The sequence below is a fragment of the Manacus candei genome, unplaced genomic scaffold, assembly GCF_025592945.1.
Source record: "Manacus candei isolate 608988 ecotype Guabito, Panama unplaced genomic scaffold, ASM2559294v1 h1tg000149l, whole genome shotgun sequence".
Taxonomy (NCBI): domain Eukaryota; kingdom Metazoa; phylum Chordata; class Aves; order Passeriformes; family Pipridae; genus Manacus; species Manacus candei.
In genome coordinates this window covers 601,741-618,955 of record NW_026138197.1, presented here as the reverse complement: position 1 = coordinate 618,955, position 17,215 = coordinate 601,741, and the positions used below count along the sequence as shown (strand labels likewise).

General features: G+C 66.9%; 5 protein-coding genes across 10 annotated transcripts; 2 read left to right on the top strand and 3 right to left on the bottom strand.

Moving 5' to 3' along the window:
• Positions 1–25: 25 nt before the first annotated feature.
• SYCE1 (synaptonemal complex central element protein 1) lies at positions 26–4,611 on the bottom strand. Of its 3 annotated transcripts, none has more exons than XM_051772022.1 (11): positions 4,541–4,611; positions 2,790–3,012; positions 2,618–2,692; positions 2,348–2,395; positions 2,017–2,071; positions 1,833–1,922; positions 1,159–1,222; positions 964–1,030; positions 825–879; positions 624–713; positions 30–518 (listed from the first exon to the last, which is right to left on the bottom strand). In XM_051772022.1, exons 1-11 carry the CDS (start codon positions 4,586–4,588, stop codon positions 461–463), a joined length of 873 nt encoding a protein of 290 aa, XP_051627982.1. In that variant the 5' UTR covers positions 4,589–4,611; the 3' UTR covers positions 30–460. The 3 variants fall into 3 exon arrangements, with proteins under 3 accessions (XP_051627984.1, XP_051627982.1, XP_051627985.1); XM_051772025.1 differs by lacking the exon at positions 4,541–4,611 and adding an exon at positions 3,838–3,990 and having other exon boundaries at positions 42–518; XM_051772024.1 differs by lacking the exon at positions 2,348–2,395 and having other exon boundaries at positions 26–518.
• A 72-nt stretch (positions 4,612–4,683) lies between these two features.
• LOC127463034 (vacuolar fusion protein MON1 homolog B-like) lies at positions 4,684–9,686 on the bottom strand. Of its 2 annotated transcripts, none has more exons than XM_051772017.1 (5): positions 9,668–9,686; positions 6,771–7,802; positions 5,531–6,344; positions 5,289–5,436; positions 4,684–4,908 (listed from the first exon to the last, which is right to left on the bottom strand). In XM_051772017.1, the coding sequence occupies exons 2-5, from the start codon at positions 7,561–7,563 to the stop codon at positions 4,726–4,728; spliced, it is 1,938 nt and encodes a 645-aa protein (XP_051627977.1). In that variant the 5' UTR covers positions 7,564–7,802; positions 9,668–9,686; the 3' UTR covers positions 4,684–4,725. The 2 variants fall into 2 exon arrangements, with proteins under 2 accessions (XP_051627977.1, XP_051627978.1); XM_051772018.1 differs by lacking the exon at positions 9,668–9,686 and adding an exon at positions 8,294–8,368.
• On the top strand, positions 8,531–10,289 carry PTPN18 (protein tyrosine phosphatase non-receptor type 18). Its single transcript, XM_051772026.1, has 5 exons — positions 8,531–9,214; positions 9,480–9,535; positions 9,613–9,803; positions 9,883–9,957; positions 10,156–10,289. Exons 1-5 carry the CDS (start codon positions 9,164–9,166, stop codon positions 10,221–10,223), a joined length of 441 nt encoding a protein of 146 aa, XP_051627986.1. The 5' UTR covers positions 8,531–9,163; the 3' UTR covers positions 10,224–10,289.
• A 12-nt stretch (positions 10,290–10,301) lies between these two features.
• On the bottom strand, positions 10,302–14,681 carry IMP4 (IMP U3 small nucleolar ribonucleoprotein 4). Of its 3 annotated transcripts, none has more exons than XM_051772019.1 (9): positions 14,609–14,681; positions 13,690–13,830; positions 13,190–13,273; positions 12,623–12,732; positions 12,055–12,187; positions 11,549–11,703; positions 11,012–11,106; positions 10,859–10,929; positions 10,302–10,733 (listed from the first exon to the last, which is right to left on the bottom strand). In XM_051772019.1, exons 2-9 carry the CDS (start codon positions 13,703–13,705, stop codon positions 10,621–10,623), a joined length of 777 nt encoding a protein of 258 aa, XP_051627979.1. In that variant the 5' UTR covers positions 13,706–13,830; positions 14,609–14,681; the 3' UTR covers positions 10,302–10,620. The 3 variants fall into 3 exon arrangements, with proteins under 3 accessions (XP_051627979.1, XP_051627980.1, XP_051627981.1); XM_051772020.1 differs by having other exon boundaries at positions 13,722–13,830; positions 14,609–14,656; XM_051772021.1 differs by having other exon boundaries at positions 13,703–13,830; positions 14,609–14,629.
• Positions 14,682–14,768: 87 nt separating this feature from the next.
• CCDC115 (coiled-coil domain containing 115) lies at positions 14,769–17,208 on the top strand. The gene is made up of 7 exons (XM_051772027.1): positions 14,769–14,899; positions 14,977–15,077; positions 15,373–15,476; positions 15,869–15,960; positions 16,197–16,325; positions 16,571–16,852; positions 16,930–17,208. Exons 1-6 carry the CDS (start codon positions 14,893–14,895, stop codon positions 16,816–16,818), a joined length of 681 nt encoding a protein of 226 aa, XP_051627987.1. The 5' UTR covers positions 14,769–14,892; the 3' UTR covers positions 16,819–16,852; positions 16,930–17,208.
• Positions 17,209–17,215: the final 7 nt, after the last annotated feature.

The window sequence follows — 17,215 nt, the reverse complement described above, 5'->3', positions numbered from 1 at the left end:
ACACGGGGGGTATTGGGGACATGGGGGGACATGGGGGACATGGGGGACATGGGCACATGGGGGCATTGGGGACATGGGGGGAAATGGGGACATAGTGACATGGGGAGACATGGAGGGACATTGGGGCCATGGGGGGGACATAGAAGGACATCGGGATAGGGGGGACATGGGGGGGACAAGGAGGGATTGAGGGGACACGAGGACATAGGGGGACAGAGGTGACACACAGGTGACACACAGGTGACACACAGGTGACATGCAGCTGACACAGGTGTCCTGTGGGTGCCACACAGGTGGCACAGAGGTGACACGCTGGTAACACAGGTGCCACAGGTGACACACAAGTGGCACACAGGTGACACAGGTGTCCTGTAGGTACCACACAGGTGGCTCACAGGTGACACACAGTTGCCACACAGGTGCCCAAGTGTCCCATGGGTCCCTCCTGTCTCCTCTCCTGTCACTCTGGAGCCTCCCCAGGGAGCTGCAGCTGCAGCTGCTTCAGCTCCTCTGCCAGCCTGGGGGGCACGGCCAGATGTGGGCGTGGACCCAGGAGGCCCAGGTGTCAGGGCCACACCTGTCCCAGGAAGGGGCACACACCTGTCCCAGGTAGGGTCACACACCTGTCCCGTCGCTGCAGCTCCTGATCCCTCAGGCCCAGCTGCACCTCCAGCTGCTGTCGTGCCTCCTCCTGCTCCTGCTCCACCAATCGCCTGCAGGGGTGGGGGGCAGGTGGGGGCCAGGTGTGTGGGGCAGGGCAGGTGTGGGGGTGGAGCCAGGTGTGTGGGGCAGGGCCAGGTGTGGGGGCGGGGCTGAGCACTCACGTGACCACGGGGGCCTCTGGGCCCACCTGCTCCTCGATCTCCATCAGGCGCCGCTCTGGGGGGAGAAGGGGGGTGGGTCAGCCCGAGGGGTCTGGGGGGCTCAGGAGTCCAGGGGGTCCCTCAGGTGTTGGGGTCTCACCCAGGCTCAGCAGCTTCTCCTTTGTGCTCTCCAGTTGCACCAGTTCAGCCTCCAGGTGGGCCGGGGCCTGCGGGGGGGGCGCAGGTGTGGGTGTGGCTCCCCCAGGTGTGTGTGTGGCCCCCCAGGTGTGGGAGGGGACACCCCAGGTGTGGGGGGGGACACCCCAGGTGTGGGGGGGGACACCCCAGGCCTCACGTGCATGTCACGCAGGCGCTTGTGCTCGTCTATGATGGCATCGAGCTGCTGCCAGAACTCCCTCCTGAGGGTTGTGACACACAGGGGTGACACAGGGATCATGTGACCTGTGTAGGTCACCTGGCACAGCCGCCAGCCCACCTGTATCTCCCTCACGCCCACCTGTGTCCCCCCAGACCCACCTGTGTCCCCAGACCCACCTGTGTCCCCCAAGGCCCCACCTATGCCCCCCTCACACCCACCTGTGTCCCTCCCACGCCCACCTGTGTCCCCACACCCACCTGTGTCCCCCCAAATCCACCTGTGTCCCCACACCCACCTGTGGTCCCCCCCACCCCCCTGTGTCCCCACACCCCCCCGTGTCCCCCCAGACCCACCCGTGTCCCCCCACATCCACCTGTGTCCCCCCACACCCCCCTGTGTCCCTCCCAGACCCACCCGTGTCCCCCCAGACCCACCTGTGTCCCTCCCACACTCACCCGTGTCCCCCCACACCCCCCTGTGTCCCCACACCCACCCGTGTCCCCCCACACCCACCCGTGTCCCCCCACACCCACCTGTGTCCCTCCCACACCCACCCGTGTCCCCCCACACCCCCCTGTGTCCCCACACCCACCCGTGTCCCCACACCCCCCCGTGTCCCCCCAGACCCACCCGTGTCCCCCCAGACCCACCTGCATTCCCGGCGCAGGTGCCGGAGCTGCTCTCGCTGTTCCTCCGCCCCCTCCAGGCCCTGCTGCCGCTCCAGGCAGAGCCCCCGACGCCTGTGGGGGCACCCAGTGTGTTTGGGGGGGTCAGAGGTCATGTGGGCCAAGGTGGAGTCAGGGGGGTCACAAGTGTCCAGGTCCCCCCACTCACCTCTGACCTTCGGCCTCCACCTCCTTCCTGTGCAGCCGCGCTGCCCGCAGAGAGTCTGGGGGGGTCAGGGGGCAACAGGGGTCAGGTGGTGTCACAGGATCGGGGGAATCCCAGAGGGGGATCAAGGGAGTCAGGAGGTCACAAGGATTAGGGGGATTTGGGGGTCTGGGGGATCACAGGGGTTGAAGGGTCTGGGGGGGGGTCAGGGGTTTCACAGGCACCAGGGGGAATCAAGAGGGGGTTTGGGGAGTCAGGGAGGGTCAGGGGAGCATCGAGGAGGGGCCCAGAGACCTGCCCCCACCCCAAAGGCCCTGAGCCCCCCTGGTCTCACCCTGCACCTGCTGCCAGACCCCCTCCAGTGCTGCCTCGCGCTGCTTCACTGTGGGGAGGGGAGGGTGGGTCAGCTGGGACCAGAACCCCCAGAGCCCTCTGTGTCCCCCCCCAGAGCCCTCAGTGACACCCCCAGGCCCCTAAGTTACCCTCCCAGACCTCTCGGTGTCCCCCTCAGACCCCTCAGTGACCCTCCCAGACCCCTCAGTCACCCCCCTAGACCCCTCAGTGACCCCCCCAGACCCCTCAGTGTCCCCCTCGTGTGACTCACGCTGCTCCAGGTCCTGGCACAGCCCCTCCCTGTGGCTTTGTGCCTCCTCCAGCTCCTTCTCCATGGTCTGACGGGCTGTGGGACATGGTGGGATGGACAGAGGGACATGGGGGGACATAGGGAGACACAGGGAGACACAGGGACACAGGGACATGGCGGTCCCCCCACTCACCGCTCTGCAGGCTGTGGATCCGTTTCAGGAGCATCTCAAGCCGTGGGACACCCCCAGGGGGACCTGAGGGGGGAACCGGGCAGGACACGGGGACAACGTGTCCCTCCGGAACACTCTGGAACCCCTTGTCCCTGGGGCGGGGGGACACAGGGACACACGGGGGTCTCAGGGGGTCCTGGCCACAGAGCTCCTCACTGGGCGGGTCCACGTCCATCGATGCAGCCTGGGGGGACATTGGGGGACATGGGGGGGCATTGGGGGACACAGGGGGGACATTGGGGGACACAGGAACAATGGAGGGGACATGGGGGAACATGGGGGGACATTGGGGGGCATGGGGGGACACAGGGGGACACAGGGACATGGAGGGGACATGGGGGAACATGGGGGGCTATGGGGGGAACACGGAGGGAGGTGGAGGGGACATTGGGGGACATGGGGGGACATTGGGGGACACGGGGAACATGGGAGAACATGGGGGGACATTGGGGAACATGAGGGGACATTGGGGGACACAGGAACAATGGAGGGGACATGGGGGAACATGGGGGGACATTGGGGGGCATGGGGGGACACAGGGGGACACAGGGACATGGAGGGGACATGGGGGAACATGGGGGGCTATGGGGGGAACACGGAGGGAGGTGGAGGGGACATTGGGGAACATGGGGGCCTCTGGTGGGGGCACAGTGGGGACACAGGGGATGATGGCAGCGGGCGCTGGGCTGTCCCCTTCTGTCCCCCTCTTCGTCCCCCCTTGCCCACCCTCAGCCCCGTTTTCTGTCATGTTTCACTGTTTCTGACCCTCCTCCCTCCCTCTGCTCTCCCTTTTCCCTCTTTTCTCCTGGTTCTCCCCATTTCTGTCACCTCCTTCCTCCAGTTTCTGCCTCCTCTGCTCCTTCTGTCTCTGTCCCCCCTTTCTCTCTCTGGTTCTCTCCCCTCTTGCCCTCATTTTCTGTCACCTCTCCCCTCTTTCTGGTCCTTTTTCACCCCTTTTCTCTCTCCTGTCCCTCCACTTTGTCCCTTTTCGTTCCCCATTTCCTCTCACCTTCTGCAGCTTTTTCAGCTCCTCACCTCCCTTTCCCTCACGTTTTCCCGCCTTTTTCCCCCTCACGTTTTCCCGCCTTTTTTCCCCTCACGTTTTCCCGCCTTTTTCCCCCTCACGTTTTCCCCTTTTCTCCTCAAGTTTTCTTGCATTTTTTGTCACGTTTTCCCGCCTTTCCCCCTCACATTTTCCCACCGTTCCCCCTCACATTTTCCTGTCTTTCCCCCTCACATTTTCCTGCTTTTCCCCTCACGTTTTCCCACATTTTTCCCCTCATTTTCCAGCCTTTTCCCTCATGTTTTCTCACAATTTCCCACCCTTTTTTGTCACGTTTTCCTGCCTTTTTTGTCACATTTCCCCACCCTGTCCCCCACATTTTTCCCCTAATGTTTTCCCATCATTTTCTGTCCATTTTCCCCTGCCTTTCTGTGCCCTTTCCCAGCCCTGACCCTTCCTGTCACCATTTTCTTTCCCTTTTTCACTCCCAGTCGCTTTTTCCAGCTTTTTCTCTTCCCTCTTTTCTGTCTCATTTTCCCTCCATTTCTTGTCCCCTTTCCTGTCTCTTTGGTCCCTTATTGCCCTCCATTGCTTGTCACCTCTTTTAGCCTTTCCTACCATTTTCTCACACATTTTCCCACCATTTTCTGTCCCCCCTTCCCTCTCTTTTCTGTCCCATTTTCCCTCTAATCTCTAAGTTCTTACCTACCTTTTCTGTCAGGTGTTCCCACCATTTTCTGTCTGATGTTCCCCCCATTTCTGTTCCCTTTTCCCCCTTCTCTGTCCCCTCTCACCCCTGTTCGCGTTCCCTCTCCCCCCTCCCCTCACCCCTCAGGACGTGTCCCCCCCGTCCCCCCGACTCAGGACTCTTCCCTGTGGTCTCAGTGTTTATTGTCAGCCCTCGGGCTCGGCCCCCTCGGGGCGCGTGGGCGCGGCGCAGAACGGCGCGGGGTAGCGGATGAACAGCCAGTCCTCCTCCTTCTTGAGCCAGCGCAGCAGCTTGGTCAGCACCGCGATGGCTCCTGCCTTCGTCACCAGTGGGCTGAAGCAGCTGTACAGCTCGAATTTGCTGGTCACCTGCGGGAACCCGCGCCTGTTAACTCTGGGACCTACTGATAGCAGCGCCACCGAGCATCTGCTAACTCTGGGACCTACGGACAGCACCGACAGTGAGCACCCATTAACTCTGGAAACCATCAAGAGTGCTCACAGAGAGCAACCCCCATGAACTCTGGAACCCACTCGTGGCAGCACAACTGTGGGATCTGTTAACTGTGGGATCCCACAACTGTTAACTGTGGGATCTGCTGACTGTGCCACACACCCACAACTTCAGTAACCCTGGAACCTGCTGAGAGAACTGTGAGTGAATGCTGTCTGTTAACTCTGGAACCTGCTGACTGTGAGCACCCCTCTTAACTCTGGAACCTGCTGACAGCTCCTCCCCTGCGGCTCACCCAGGCCAGGAGCGTTTCCTTCTCAGCCACGTGGTAGAGCAGGCGCAGGGGCCGCTGGGGGCTGTGCACGCGGCTGTGCAGGTAGTGGTACAGGTCGAAGAGCCGGTGCTGCTCCTCCTCGCTGGTGTAGGGCTCCTCCAGCTCGGGGCTGCAGCCGGCGAGAGGGGGGGGACGTGGGCGTCAGGTGAGCACCAGGGACACCCCCGGCCCCCCAGTTCTGGGGTGTTCCCCCCCCCGCACACCTGGTGAACTGCGGCAGTTGCTGCATCTCCTCGGGCCCCTCCAAGGGCTTGTAGAGGAAGTGCCGGAGCTCGGGGGCGCCGGCGCGGGAGGGACCATACCCCGCGCCCCCCTGCACGGCCGCGCCGAGCTCCGCCAGCCAGCCCTGCGCCCGCAGCGTGTCCTCCAGCTGCCGCCGGCACGCGGCCGCCGCGTAGAAGCCCTCGCGCTCCGTGGACAGCAGGATCAGCGTCACGCCCTCCTCCTCCTCCTCCTCGCCCAGCCGCGCCGCGTACGCGTAGAAGTAGCCGTCGGGGTTGAAGCGGGGCAGGCACACGGGGGTCCACACCTCGCCCGCCCCCGCCCCGCCGCCCAGCAGGTTGAGGAGCAGGTGCAGGTCGCTGGCACAGAGCCGCCCACCCTCGGCCAGCGCCCGCTGCCGCACCGCTGTCACCAGGCGCCCGTGGGCCGCCAGCACGGCCAGGGCGGGCGTGGGGCGGGCGGCGGCGGCGGCGCGGCGCAGGGCCCCGGACACGGCCCGGCGCAGCCCCCCGGGCAGGGGCAGGCAGCGCGCGGCCCCCAGGAGCAGCCGCCCGTCCGCCGCGGCCCCGCCGAGCAGCCGGTCCAGCACGGCCTCGGCGCCTGCCAGCAGCCGGCGCAGGTCGAAGCCGCGGCGCCGCGCGAAGACGCGAGCGATGCCCCCGCGCGTCAGCAGCGACAGGATCTGCTCGTGCACGAACGCCAGCTCCCGCCGCAGCTGCGCCGCCGACTGCCGCGTGCGAGACACCGACACCAGCAGCAGCGGCCCCCGCTGCTCGAACACCAGCGTACGGTCCTCTGGGGGAGAGGGGGAGGGGGTCATCAGGGGGCAGGGGCACCCAGAGCGTGACATGCAGTTGGGGACACCCCAGGGAGGTTTGGGTGATGGTTGTTTTGGGGGGAGCCAGGTGTGCCCAGACAGGTGTTGTTTTGGGGGGGAAGTGGGTTGGTTTTGGGGGGTGGCTGTACCAAGGAGGAGGGCTGGGGGGATTGTGTGTTTTGGGGGGCTGGTTGTACCTGGGGGGGCTGTTCTGGTGGATTCAGCTGGACCCAGGAGAGGGGTTGTTTTGGGTGGGCTGTTGTGTTTGGCGGGCATGTACTCAGGGAGTTGTTTTGGGGGGGGTGGCTGTCCCTGTGTGGGGTTGTTCCAGGGGTACCCTGGCTGCGTCTGTGTGAGTTAGGGGGTCCCGTGTCCTGCCCTCCCCGTGTCCCCCCGTGCCGTACCAGAGCAGATGGCGCGAATGGCGTTCCCGCCGCTCTGGATGAAGGACACCAGGGCCATCATGACGCCCATGGTGGCTGCCAGCGCCTCCTCGTTGCCGTGCCGGGAGTAGATGGGCTTCCCCGCCTCGCTGAGCACGAACACGTGTTTGCGCCGCGCCCGCCAGCCCGCGGCCGCCACGTCCTCGTCCGCCCCGCGCCGCCCGCCCAGGGCTGATGTGGCCGCTGCCGCTGTCACTGCTGCTGTCACCTCCTCCTCCTCGTCCCCAACAGGGACACACCCTGAGGACGTCATGGCCTGTGATTCCTCCTCCTCCTCCTCATCCCCAGTGGGGGGACACCTCGGGGATGTCACCGCTCCCATCTCCTCCTCCTCACTGGGGTGATGCCTCAACGATGTCACCCCCGCTGTCACCTCCTCTTCAACTCCAACAGGGGGACACTCCGAGGACGTCACCGCTGCTGTCATCTCTTCCTGCTCCTCACAGGGGTGACACTCTGGGGACGTCACTACTGCCACTGCCGCTGTGTCCTCATCTGCGCTGTGCCGCCTGTCCGGGGCCAATGTGGCCTCTGCTGCTGTCACCTCTTCCCGCTCCCCACTGGGGTGACACCGTGGAGACGTCGCTGCAATGGTCACCTCCTCCTCCTCACCAGGGTGACCCCCTGGGGACGCTGTGGCTGCCACCGCCGTCAGTGCCACTGCCTCATCCTTGTCCCCACTGTGCTGGCCACCCGGGGACATCATGGCCGCTGCCACCTCCTCCTCCTCACCAGGGTGGCCTCCCAGGGACATCGTGGCTGTCACTGCCACTGATACCTTTTCCTCCTCCTTCTGCCCGCCGTGGTGACGACCCAAGGATGCCGTGGCCACTGTCCCCGCCAGGTTGGTCCCCACCACACCTGTGATGGGCAGGGGGCGCTGGGGCGGTGCCCAAAAACCTGGGCGGCACCGCCCTTCCGCAGGGGCCTCACCGGGGCGGGGCTCAGGGGACCCGGGCTTGGGGGTCCCGGGCGCCGCTGCCGTTGAGGCACCTGCAGGAGGGAGGTGAGGAAGGGGTGGGGCTCGCCAAGCCACACCCACATACATTAACCACGCCCCTGACCACGCCCACCCCCACCTGGAGAGCCCCAGCCACCGGGGGTCTTCCCACCAGGCCACGCCCCCGGGCATCAGGCCACGCCTCCTTAAGCACTAAGCCACACCCCCCACAGAGCCCCACCCCGGAACACGTGGTGCCCACACGTGGTTCATTGGCCCCGCCCTCGACTGCGAGACCACGCCCATCGCCGCTCTAAGACACGCCCCCCGAGTGGTCCCGTAGCCGCGCCCCTTCTCCTCGGCCACGCCCCCAGGGAGCCCCAGCCATGCCACAGCCCCACCAACAGAGGCTTAAAAACCACGCCCATCGCCAAGCCCCGCCCCTCCCCACAGCCCCGCCCTCCGGCGCGTTTCCCCCCCACCCCTGGACCCCTTGCCCTGGCCCCAGGCCCCGCCCCTGGCCCCGCCCCCCCCGCGCGCTCACCCTCCCGCCGCGGCCCCGCTCCCGCCGCCGCCGCCGCCGCTTCCGGGGCCGCCGCGCCGCGCGCGTCCCGTGACGTCACCGCGTCGCCCGCGCCCGCCAATCAGCGCGCGGTGCGGAGGCAGGGGGCGCGGCCGCCGCGCTCCGACCAATCAGCGGTGGTGGGGCGTGGCTTGAGGCGGGGCGGTGCTTTTGGTGGGTTTCCCGGTGACGTCACGAGGGGGCGGGGCCGCGGCACTCAGAGCCGCGTGACCGGGGGTGGGGGGGGAGGGACCCACGGGCCCTAAAGGGGCCATAGGGACACCACCCAGGGGTCTGGGGGGGCCACAGGAGACCCCTTAGAGGCTCCCCGGCTCTCTGGGACACCCCAAGGGGCTCTGCAGGGGCTGTACAGACCCTACCCCAAGGTCCCATAGGGCCTATAGGGCCTCCCAGCTGACCTGTAGGAACCACAGGGACCTCAGAGGTGCCGTAGGGGCCCCAGGGCTATAGGCTATAGGCTCCCCAGGGGTGCTTTAGGGGACCTCACACAGCCACAGCAGCTGTAGAGTCCATAAGGACTCACAAAATTCCTAGAGGGGCTCCAGGGAGCCCTCACAGAGGCTCTATAGGGTCTATAGAGCCCCCCCCATATGCTACAGGCACCAGAGGGACCCCAAGAAGCCCCACAGAGCCCCTAAAGAGCCCCCCCCAGATGGTGCAGGGTATATAGGGACCCCTAAAGGTGCCATAGGGAACCCTCCGGAGGAGCTTTAGTCCCCCCAGCTCGCGTCCAGCCCAGGGGTGGGGTTTAACCCGGGGGCGGGGCCTGGGGGACTGAAAACCCCCTGGTCCCTTCCGTCCCCTGCACACCTGGGACCCCCCAGGACCCCAATGGCACCTCCACCACCCCCTGCCCATCTCAGCCTGGCCCGGGGGGTTCAGGTTAGAGGGGGAGCCGGGGGGGCGGATGGAGACCCAGGGGTTGGGGGCGGTGCAGGAGTTGAGGGGGGGGCCCCGGCGGCTCAGGGGGGGCCTCAGGCATCCGGGGCGGGGTGGGGGCACGAGGGCTGAGCGGCACTTCCTGCCCCCGGAAAGGGGAAGTGAGAGCAGGGACCGGGGCTGCCGAGGGGCCAAGAGAGTTTGGGGGTGACCCGGGAGCTCGGGAAGACCCGTCACTGGGAGGCTCAGGTGACCCCCCGCTCCCCAGCCCCCCCTGTACCAGGACGCCGTCGCCCGCCGGGCCCTGCGGCCGCCCCTGCTCAGGTGAGTCCTCGCTGGGGGTCGGGGGAGCCCCAGACAGGGGGTCCCTTCCCTTCCCCACCCTCCCCTCCCTCTCCCAGGAGCGTCTCGGTGCCGGCCGAGCCCCCCGCGCCCCCCCCCATGGATGTCACCTACGCCGTGGTCAACAAGGCGCGCCGGGGGGGCGGGGCCGTGGGAAGAGACCCCGCCCCCTTCGGGCGAGACCCCGCCCCCTCGGGCACGTGCTCCCTCCCGGGGAGCCCCGTGCACCGCCCCTCCCCCACCCCGGCAGGTGAGTGGGGGGCTTCGGGGGGGATCTGGGGCACCTCGGGGGGCCGATGGGCTCTGACCACCCCCCTGCGGCCCCCCAGGCTCCCCCCGACCCGCTGACGGCGCCTACGAGGTTGTGACCCCCCCCGGGGACCCCGGGAGCGGCCCCTGCCTCGGTGAGCACGGGGGGTCCAGGGGGGTCTGTGGTGTCTGGGCAGCTCTGGGGGGGGTGTCAGAGAGTTCCTGGTGTCCAGGGTGGGGAGTGAGGGGTTCAGGAGGGCCCTGGTGTCTGGGGGTGGTTCAGGAGGGGATTCAGGGGGGACATGGGGCATCTGGCCCCCCCTCAATGTCCCCCTGTCTCCCCCAACCCCCAGGGTTTAACTTCCGCATTGGGAAGCCCAAGGGCCCACGGGACCCCCCGGCCGAGTGGTCCCGGGTGTGAAGGGGGGACGGACCCCCAGGGCCCTCCTGCCAGGGAGGGGCTGCAGCACAGCCTGGCCAATCACCACAGAGCTCAAAATAGCCAAAAAAGGTTTATTGTGACAAATAAAAAATGATTCTGTGACTCCCAGGTGTGTGAAACACCTGGGGGGGTTCTGGGGGGACCCAAGGGGGCCCTGGAGCCTGGGGGGGTCCCGGGCAACCAACAGGGTCCCAGCTGCCTGGGGGGTGCCAGGTTTCCAGGAGGGTCCCGGCTGCCTGGGGGGTGCCAGGTTTCCAGGAGGGTCCCGGCTGCCTGGGGGGTGCCAGGTTTCCAGGAGGGTCCCGGCTGCCTGGGGGGTGCCAGGTTTCCAGGAGGGTCCCAGCTGCCTGGGCGGGCCCAGGGCAGGTCTGGAGGCTCAGGTGGCGCTGAGCAGGCGGCGCTTGGGGGCCGTGGCCGTGTAGGGGTGCCAGCGCCACTCCACGTCAGCTGCATCCCCCTGCTCCAGCGTGCCCAGGCGGATCAGGTAGGCTGGGGGGGACACAGGGGTGTTGGGGACAGCGGGGGACATGGGGAGACCCTCGTGGGGCTGTTGGGGGCAAGGGGGGCACTGGTTGGGGACGGGGGGGCAGTGAATGGGGACGGGGCACACTCACGGCGCAGCTGGAACCGCGGTCCCACCTCCTCCAGCTCCACCGTCCGGCCCCGGCGCCGGTACACGTGGTTCCTGCAGGGACAGGGGGGTCAAGGGGAGGCCCGGTCCCAGTCCCAGTGTGACCCACCCCCCGTCCCCCCCCCGTGTCACCCACCGCACGAGGATGACGTCATCCTCGTTGGCAAAGGTCACCACACGGCGGCTGTCGGGGCGGGGCACGGGGAACAGGTGCTTCAGGATGGTCCCCACCTGGGGGGACAGGGATGGGGTCACTACACCCCTGGGTGCCCCATGAATGGCCCCATGTCCTCCCCCATGTCCCCCCACTCCACCCGATGTCTGCCTTGTGTCCCTCCAGTGGCCCTCGTGTTTCCTCCAAAATCCCCCATGTCTCTCCAGAAACCCCCCCACATCTTGTCACGTCCCCACGTCCCCCCAAGTCTCCGTGTCCCCCCATGTCCTCACATCACCCCATATCCCAACATGCCTCCAAAGACCCCTCCACATCCTTTCACATCCCTACATCCCCCCAAGTCTGCGGCCTCCCTGGTCCCCCCATGTCCTCTTTGTCCCCGTTGTGTCCCCACTGTCCTCATTGCCCCCCCACACCCCCTTTTTGTCCCCTCATGCCACTTTTGTCTCCCCCATGTCCCTTTGCCCCCCCACACCCCCTGTGCCCCCCCGGCCGTACCCTTTTGCCGAGGGTGGAGTCGAGGCGCAGCAGCAGCAGGTGGGGGGCGGCCAGGGGGGCCCCCCCGAGCCCCCCGACCTCCTGGCGCAGGACGGCCCCGCTCAGGGTGAAGTGGGCGGTGGGGCCGTGGGGCAGGTGGGACACGGTCAGCCCGTCTGGGGGTGGGGCCTTGTCAGGACACGCCTCCCAATGGTCCACACCCCACTGATGCCGAGAACCCCGCCCCCCTTGGCCCCACCCACTCAGCAAACACCGGCCTGGCAGGTGGAGCCCTGCCCCTTCCTATGGCCCCGCCCTCAGGAAACCTTTGCCAAAGCCCCACCCCTTGGGCCATAACCCCGCCCACTCCCATAAGCCCTCTCTTCAACTGGAGACTCCCAGGGCCCCGCCCACCCTCATGGCCACACCCTGTTCTCCACAACCCCGCCCATGATCATTAGCACGTCCCCATTAGCCCCGCCCCTCTTTGGGTGTGAGTTCCCTCTGTGGCCCCTCCCCACACTGACCAGGCCGCCCGCGGGTCTCGTGCAGCACCAGCAGGTCGGTGACCCCCGCGGCCCGACAGGCCCCCACCAGGGCCCCCAGCTCGGCGCGGCCGCGGTTCATGCGCCGCGCGCCCGGGAACAGCAGGCACAGCTCCTGGGGCGGGGCAGGGCGGGGTCAGCGGGGACGTGCCCATTGGCAGGCCACACCCATTGGAACACACCCACCTCTGGGCCCCACCCCTTCGACAAGGACACACCCACCTCCAGGCCAACTTGTGGACAGGGAGCCACGCCCACATACAGACCCCACCCACAAATGGCCACACCCACCTAAACAGGCTCCACCTCCCACGCACAAACATTGGCTCAAATGAAGCACCACCCCCAAAGGGGTGGGGCCAACCAAGCCCCTCCCACTGCCCCAACCCACACCCACTTTGTAAAGCAACAAGCCCCACCCCTGCCTGAGGTTACACCCCTAATAGAGGACACCCACCACACCCTGACCACACCCATCCTGAGCACACCTCTAGACCACGCCCACCCCAACCACGCCCACCCCAACCACGCCCACCCCAGCCCCGCCCACCTTGGCGAAGAGCCGCAGGCGGGCACTGGGGTCCCGTGACGTCGTCACCATCACCTTGGGGGGCTCCACCCCCGCCCACCGATACTCGTCGTCCTGGCTGCTGGTGGCACCTGGGGGGGGTTAAGGACCGTGGCCCCTCCTGTCACAGCCACGCCCACACGGGGGCAGCTGAGGCCCTTTGGGGCTCTTTGGGTCGATTTGCTGACTCAGTTCTGGGGGGATTTGGGAGGGCCTGATTTGATCCTATTTTGGGGCGATTTGGACAAATCCACTCCCATTTTGGGGTCCCTGTGGGGAGTTCTTGGCCCAATGTGGGGAAATGGGGCAGATTTGATCCCATTTTGGGACAATTTGGCCAAATCCTCTCCTTGCATTGGGGTGAGTTTAATCTTGTTTGGTGGAGGCATTAAAAAAAAGCGACACATACAGGGCAAATTTGATCCTGAATTCGGGGCTGCTCTGGGGCAAAGTCCACCCTTCCTTTGAGGCAGCCCCTTCCATTTTGAGGTTGAAGTCACTCCCCATTCCAGGGTCCTGCTCACCCCCCTGTTTGGGGGTCCCACTCACCCCCAGGGGTGTCGAAGTCAAACTCGAGCTCCTTCTGCAGGGCCAGGGCCTCGCGCCGCAGCTCCGTGGGCAGCAGCTGGTTCTCTGGGGGACGGAGGGGAGACTGGGGGCTCACACAGGACCCCCAGTGCTCCTGGCCTCAAATACCCCCCTCAGCCCCAAATAACCCACCCTGGCCCTATAGCACCCCAGTCTTCCCCTCTGACCCATCTTTAACCCTCTCAAATGTCCCAATCCCCCCCTTTATCCCCCCAAACCCCTCTTAGCCCCACTCTGGTCCCCCCCAAACTCCCTTTAACCTCCTCTTTATCCCCTCCAAACTCCCCCTTAACCCCTCCCAAATCCCCTTTGCTGCTTCCTGACCCTTCTTTACACCCCCCAAACCCTCTTTAACCCCCCACTTTATCCCCTCCAACCCCCCACATAACTCCTCTCAAACCCTCTATAACCCCCCCCGCCCCCTCCCAGCCCCTCTTTACAGCCCCTCAGCCCCCCTTTACCCTCCCTGCGGACCATTCCCGGTTCCCGGTACCGTCCAGTGCCCTCCGCAGGCTCTCCCTCCTCTCCCGCTGCCGCTGCAGTTGCTGCTCCCGCGCCCGGCGCTGAAGGTACTCCCGGCGCTCCCGGGCCTGGCGGCGCAGCTGGAACGGGGGGCACCGGGACACCGGGGGGGTCAGTGGTGACACCGGGGGGGTCAGTGGTGACACCGGGACACCGGGGGGGTCAGTGGTGGCACCGGGGGGGGTCAGTGGTGACACCGTCACACCGGGGGGGTCAGTGGTGACACCGGGACACCGGGGGGGTCAGTGGTGACACCGTCACACCGGGGGGGTCAGTGGTGACACCGGGACACCGGGGGGGTCAGTGGTGACACCGTCACACCGGGGGGGTCAGTGGTGGCACCGGGACACCGGGGGGGTCAGTGGTGGCACCGGGGGGGGTCAGTGGTGACACCGTCACACCGGGGGGGTCAGTGGTGACACCGGCGGGGTCAGTGGTGACACCGGGGGGCACCGGGACACGGGGGGAGGGTGTCAATGGTGACTCCGGGGGGGCAATGGGGGGATATCGGGAATCTGGGGAGGGGGACATGGGGATGTGTAGGGGGACACTGGCGGGGGACACTGGGAAGGGGATGTGGGGTCGGGGGGGGACACTGGAGGGAGAGGACACGGGCATGTAGGGGGGGCCCGTTTTGGGGACACGGGACACTGGCGGGGGGACATCAAGAGATGAGAGGGATGGGGGGCACTGGGAGGGGGACACGGGGATGTGCGGGGAGCCCGTTTGAGGGGACACAGGACAGCGGGGTGGGACATGGGGAGACGAGAGGGATGGGAGCACTGGGGGACCCTGTGGGTGACACGGGGGGGGACACGGGACCCCGAACTTCCCCCAACCTCCCCCCCGGCCCCTCACCATGGTCGCGGCCGCTCCGCTCCGCTCCGCACGCGCCGGCGTCACCCCCCAGCACCGCCGCCGCCCATTGGCCGAGCGCCGGCAGGCCAATGGGAGCGCGCGGTGCTGCCATTGGGGCGGGTAACGCTGCGCCCTTACTCAAGATGGCGCCCGGGGCGGTGTCACCTCCCAGCGCCGCGGGCCCTCAGTCAGGCCCTGCGCGCGCGCTGATTGGCCAAGGCGGCCCGGGGGCGGCTGCTATTGGAGGAGGCGGGGCCCGAGCTGAGGCCGCGGCGCGGGCGGCCATGGAGGGTGAGTGAGGGGCCGGGGAGGTTGGGGGGTCCCCGGGGTCCCCCCGGTGTTGATGTGGGGTCCTGTGTCCCCCTCAGGGTCGCTGTCGCTGTCCCTGGACGCGGCGGCGCTGGAGCTGATGGAGGCGCTTGAGCTGCTGCAGGAGCGCCGGGAGCGGCTGGAGGAGCATCTGCGGCAGGTCAGGGGAACGGGCGGACACAGCGGGGACAGGGGGGTGTGAGGGGACGTGGGGGGACACCACCCACCCTGGGGACATGTGTGGGGTCGTGCCACTCGGCACCAGGACACACCGCGGGCCCGCCCGCTGTGGGGACAGACAGGGACACACCACTGGGATGTGCACTCCCGGGTCCCCTCTGTCCTGTGTCCCTCCTGTCCCCCCAGGGCTGGCTGTCCCTGTCCTGTGTCCCCACTGTCCCCCCAGGGCTGGCTGTCCCTGTCCTGTGTCCCCACTGTCCCCACTGTCCCCCCAGGGCTGGCTGTCCCTGGCCCAGGCCCGGTACTCCCTGGGGTGTCACCGCGTCTCGTCCCTGCAATATGGGGCCACCATGGTGCCCCGAGTGCGTGTGAGCCACAGGTGGGGACACGGGGGCAGGGACATGGGGGGCACAGGGACATGAGGGCACAGGGACATGCGGAGGACACAAGGACGTGGGGGGTACAGGGACGGGGGGGGACACTGGGACATCAGGGGGACCATGGCGGGGGGTGGCAGGGACATGGGGAGGACATGAGATGTTGGGACACTTGGCAGAGGGACACAGGGCTGGGGAGGACACCAGGGGACACACAAAGGGATGTCCTTGATTTGGGGAGGTGACATAGGGGTGACACTGATGTCCCCACGGGGGGGTGCAGGGTGGGTGTTCGGGGGGCTGTTGGGGGCTGTCAGGGGGTGCTGGGGGGTCTCTGTGGTGGCAGAGAGACACCAGAGGTGGCAGTGACACCGTGTCCCTGTGTCACCCCCAGGCAGGACCCAGGGGGATGCCCCCACTTTGAGGAGGTGCTCGGAACAGGGGGGGACCCCGAGGACCCCAACCCCCAGCAGGACAGAGGTGACGGTGAGGGGGGTTGGGGTGGTCCCTGGGGAGTTCTGAGGGGTTTGGGGTCTCTTGGGGGACCATGTGGGAACTGGGGGTGCCCGGGGGGGGTCCCTGTGGGTGCTGGGGGGGAATTTGGGGACATCACCCATGGGTGCTGGGGGGGGATGCTGGGGGGTGCAGGGGAGGAACTGGGGGTGCTGGGGGGTGTTCTCAGTTGTTTTCTGGGGGGTCACTGACCTTGTCCCTCCCCCCAGGGCTGCGGCAGCGCCGGGGAGCCCCAGAGAAAGGGGGGGCCCCCACCCGGCCCCCCCCAGACCCCCTGGGCTGGTTCGGGGTGCTGGTGCCCCCCAGTCTGCGGCAGGCACAGGGCAGCTTCCAGAGGGGTGAGAATGGGGGCCTGGGACTGGGGGGCGCCTGGGGGGGGGCCCAAAACTACAGAGGATCGGGGGGGCCCCTGAACTCTGGGGGGAACTGGGGGATCCAGAGCAGTCCCCCAAAGCAGGGGGAGGGTCCCCAAACCGTGGGGGTCCCAAATCTGGGGTGTCCCCAAAGAACAGAGGATCAACCAAAACTGGGAAGGGCCTGAAGGTCATGACCCCCTGTGACCCCTCTGGCCCCCTGGCCCCAGGGGTGACGCTGGCCGTGGAGGTGGCCGAGCTCCAGGGCACCGTGGACGCCGCGGCCACGCGGTACCGGCACCTCCTGCGGCAGAAACGGCTCCTGGCCAGAGAGAGAGGGGACACAGAGACCCCCGGGGACAGCAGCTCCTCAGGAACCCCGGCGGACACCGAGCCCACGGGGATGCCGGGTGATCTCAAGACCCAAGGGGACCCTGAGGGTGGCACAGTGACCACAGGGGACACGGGGACTGCGTGACACGGACACTGAGAGCACCAGGAATGTTCTGCAGGTGACATGGGGGACACAGAGGAGCACAGGTGGCACCACGACCCACAGGGACACAGGTAACATGCTGACCCTTCCCAGGTGACACGGAGCCTTCCCAGGTGACGCAGCACCTGCCTGCGGGTGACACCGAGCCCCTCGAGGACCCTGCAGGTGACACTGAGACCTACTTGTGGGTGACATGGAGCCCCAAGGACCCTGTGGGTGACACTGAGACCCACCTGTGGGTGACACGGAGCCTCAAGGACCCTGTGGGTGACACTGAGCTCCAGCAGTGGGTGGCAGTGCTGTCACCACCCTCGTGACAGGACCACCCCAGGGCCCCCGTGTCTCCCCAATAAAGCTGTTGTGGTGCCACCAGCGCTGT